This window comes from Prunus mume, linkage group LG2 (genome assembly GCF_029339155.1).
Source record: "Prunus mume cultivar Tortuosa linkage group LG2, ASM2933915v1, whole genome shotgun sequence".
NCBI classification, from domain to species: Eukaryota; Viridiplantae; Streptophyta; class Magnoliopsida; order Rosales; family Rosaceae; genus Prunus; species Prunus mume.
The window spans coordinates 27,359,471-27,363,227 of NC_142699.1; the positions used below are offsets into that span (position 1 = coordinate 27,359,471).

General features: G+C 35.8%; 1 protein-coding gene across 1 annotated transcript; it reads left to right on the forward strand.

Annotated features, from left to right (window-relative positions):
• The first annotated feature begins 1,244 nt into the window (after positions 1-1,244).
• Positions 1,245-3,504, forward strand: LOC103323939 (auxin-responsive protein IAA14). The gene is made up of 5 exons (XM_008225963.2): positions 1,245-1,743; positions 2,095-2,321; positions 2,648-2,783; positions 2,921-2,982; positions 3,180-3,504. The coding sequence occupies exons 1-5, from the start codon at positions 1,460-1,462 to the stop codon at positions 3,215-3,217; spliced, it is 747 nt and encodes a 248-aa protein (XP_008224185.2). The 5' UTR covers positions 1,245-1,459; the 3' UTR covers positions 3,218-3,504.
• The last annotated feature ends 253 nt before the right edge of the window (positions 3,505-3,757 follow it).

The window sequence follows — 3,757 nt, forward strand, 5'->3', positions numbered from 1 at the left end:
TTTATTTTCTGTTCTTCTTCCTTTTGGGCCTAAATTTCCTAACTCGAAAAAACCAATCAAGGTAGCTGGCGTAGCACTGCCACACGTAGTGGGATGGCATGTGCACTCACATGAAATTAAGATATATAGTAAAGCAAGATATGCACAAACCTAGCGCGGTGCCTTGGTTGGTGCATAATTAGCTCTTGACAAATCAATTTAATTAACTAACGTCACACAACAAAATTCAGAACAGCTCTCTTCTCTTGTTTTTGGTCGGCCTAAAACCTTGACTGTATTTGTAAATTTGGAATAAGTATTATTGGGAGTTCAACTTAGAACTTTTCTGAACATTTGAGAAGAGAAATGCTACTAAAATTAAAGTTAGTTAGTAATAAATCGTCTAATATTGTCATAATCAATAATCCTTCAATTATGAACGTACAAAAAAAAATGAAGAGAAAAGCTATAAACTTGAAGTTAGTTGATAATAAATCGTCAAATATTGTAATAACCAAGAATCCTTCAATTATGAACATATTTATATAAAAAAAAAAAAGAATTAATAGTTATGCAAAAGAAAAGATAAGGGAACTGTTATTGACACTCTACGAAAGTTATTATGCACTTTTCACAATTCAATTTCTTCATTATATTTATAAAATGTACTTGCTGACTTTTTTAGATTGTTAACATCGAAAGTCATTATGCACTTTTCACGATTCAATTTCTTCATTATATTTATAGAATGTACTTGCTGACTTCTTTAGAGTGTTAACATAGACAATAGCGATAAACCTTACCTCTAGTGACATTTGATGGATATTGAAAGGATTGAAAATACAAACTATTTAATAACCACACCTCTTGCACTATGGAACGCATTCAAATAAGTAGGTCCTACATACAAATTCTATCACTACGAAGATCACGGTTAATGCTAGAGACATCAAAACAAAATCTCTAATTTGGTAACTCTTAATATCATTGAAATAGTTTTATTCTAATTTTAAGTGAATCATCTGACCGCTGCCTTGCGTTGCATGTGATGGTTGACTCTGAGAGCTACAAACAGCTAGCTAGCTTGAAGGATCAACAACAGGAGATAGAAGCCATATTAGCCACTACCTCCAAATCTAATCCCGTCGGCAAATGATTGCCACCATCTGCACAACCTCAAAACATCAACGCTCCCAATCCCTCCACGTGTCAAATCATCAGGCCATCAGAAACTCGATATGACATACACATGCAGACACAGACACAAGCGTCCCACGCAGTTATATTATTGAGTGGGGGTCTTCCTCTCTTTGCCCAAAACCAACTCAACAACACAACAAGACACAAGAAAAAAAGAGGCAGCAGCAGCTCTCTACACATCACCACCAATACAAGCGCAAGCACAGCTTTGTTTTTTTTTTTTTTTTAATATCAAACCATTTTCTTGGTTTCTTTTCTCTTTGGCCGTGGCTGAGTTTCCATGGCAGCTTCTGCTGTTAGCCGCAAGATGCCGAACATGCTTGGGGTCGAGCGCGATCTGAATCTCAAAGAGACTGAACTGTGCCTTGGTTTGCCTGGTGGGGGCACTGTGCCTGAGCCAGAGACTCCCAGGGCTACTGGAAAGAGAGGCTTCTCTGAGACCATTGATCTCAAACTGAACCTTCAGTCCAAGGAAGATCTGAACGACAAAGTAAAAAATAATGCTTCCAAGGAAAAAAACAACCTCCTTACTTGCACAAAATATCCAGCAAAGCCACCAGCTAAGTAAGTGGGATTATCTGCATATTAACACATAATCTAACCTCAATTCTTTCTAGGCTCGCACATATTGATAAATTACTATGATTAAATATACAAAAGTTGTGAATTAGGCCAGTTAGCCACGACAGTGAGCCTGTCCTTTTATTTTTGTATATTTTCTGCAGTTTTTCAACAAACTGATTTCATTTTGAGATTTTGATCCTAAAATTTTGTAAATTAATTTGTTTTTCTAAGTTTATTTTTCCTTTCATTTGGTTTTGTGGGTAGTGTTTGATCAAGGACATCAATTAGGGCTTCATAATTTCTATGTAGCTATAACATGCACTAATAAAATGATTAATCCAATAAATTCAGAGCACAAGTTGTGGGTTGGCCACCAGTGCGATCATACAGGAAGAACATAATGGCGCAGAAGAGCAGCAGCGAGGAGAGCACTGAGAAGGGAAGCGGCTGCAGCGCTGCGTTTGTGAAGGTTTGCATGGATGGTGCTCCATATCTTCGTAAGGTGGATTTGAAGATGTACAAGAGCTACCAAGAGCTGTCTAATTCCTTGGCCAAGATGTTCAGTTCCTTCACCATGGGTAAGTTTGAAAATATATTATTCAATCAAATTAACTCTTCGACAGCAAACCCAAAACACAAAAAAATAATTACTTAGCAAAACACGTACAGAAAAAGAAAGAGTTTAAAAATAATAATACATGTATTAAATTTCCTCCTTTAGAAACTGTAGAATTACCTTGATTTGGATCTTGAGTAGCAATTGTTTTTTTTTAGTGGACATGATGAAATCGTTTGTTGGTATATGATCATTACAACCTATAGCTTGTTAATTGTCATTTCATTATTATTAATTTTATTAACTCTTTAATTAATTAATTATCATATTGGGATTGAATATTTGCAGGTTACTATGGGCCCCAAGGAATGATAGATTTCATGAATGAGAGCAATTTGATGGATCTACTAAACAGTTCTGAGTATGTGCCAACCTATGAGGATAAGGATGGCGATTGGATGCTCGTGGGTGACGTTCCGTGGGAGTAAGTTCTTCATCCCTTATTTCTACAAACCCTAAATCAAATAATAATCAGAAAAACATAAGAAGTAAAAAAATTTAAGAGCATTAAAAAATCCTGCTACACTTATTTGACAAACTTATTTCACTTTGTATATGCAGGATGTTTGTTGATTCATGCAAGCGCCTGCGAATAATGAAAGGATCAGAAGCAATTGGACTTGGTATGTGCCCACATAAAATTACTACTAAAATTCTCTATATAAGTTGCCAAGATTTGTTGGCTTTGTGACATAACTAAAGGTCAGGTGTTCGGTTCAAAATACCATGGCACCGTTCGGATCCACATACTACGTACCAGAAAATTTAACTTTATTCATCTATATATCACTAATGCTATTTTTGTTTCGATTATTTTCAGCTCCAAGGGCTATGGAGAAATGCAAAAACAGAAGCTGAGCTCGATCAGTCGGTCTAGTATTTTAAGCGCACGCTGTGTCCAAGAGATGGAGCAGGGTGTGTTTCTCTGAATGTGTCTGTATTTTTATGCGATGGTATATAGATAGTAAAGATGCTGGACATTTGTAATGGACAAGAAGCAATAAACATAACCTAGTGTCTGCCTTGTTTATTGCTATTGGATTTCTTTATAATTACCCCCATTATTTTTTATTGTTGGCCTTGTTGTCATAGTTGTTGTGTGTTTTATTCCTTCAAATTAATGCTACTTTTTTTCCCCTCGAAAAGATTCTTCATTCATTTTCTGATCAATTTCCTTTTGATGTATCCAATAATTTATTGCATTTTTGTAATAATTTTCCTGAGGAAGGTACTAATAGATTGATGAGGCAAGTGAGCGAAGGGAACAAGGCCATGTGCATGTTGATGGGGCTTTCGTTTATGGCCATTTATTTATATTCCATTTGTTTATAAATTCATGATAATCAAATATCTGTATCTGACTGGTGAATGTAGGCTGTGTTAAGTGAACGTGGTTTG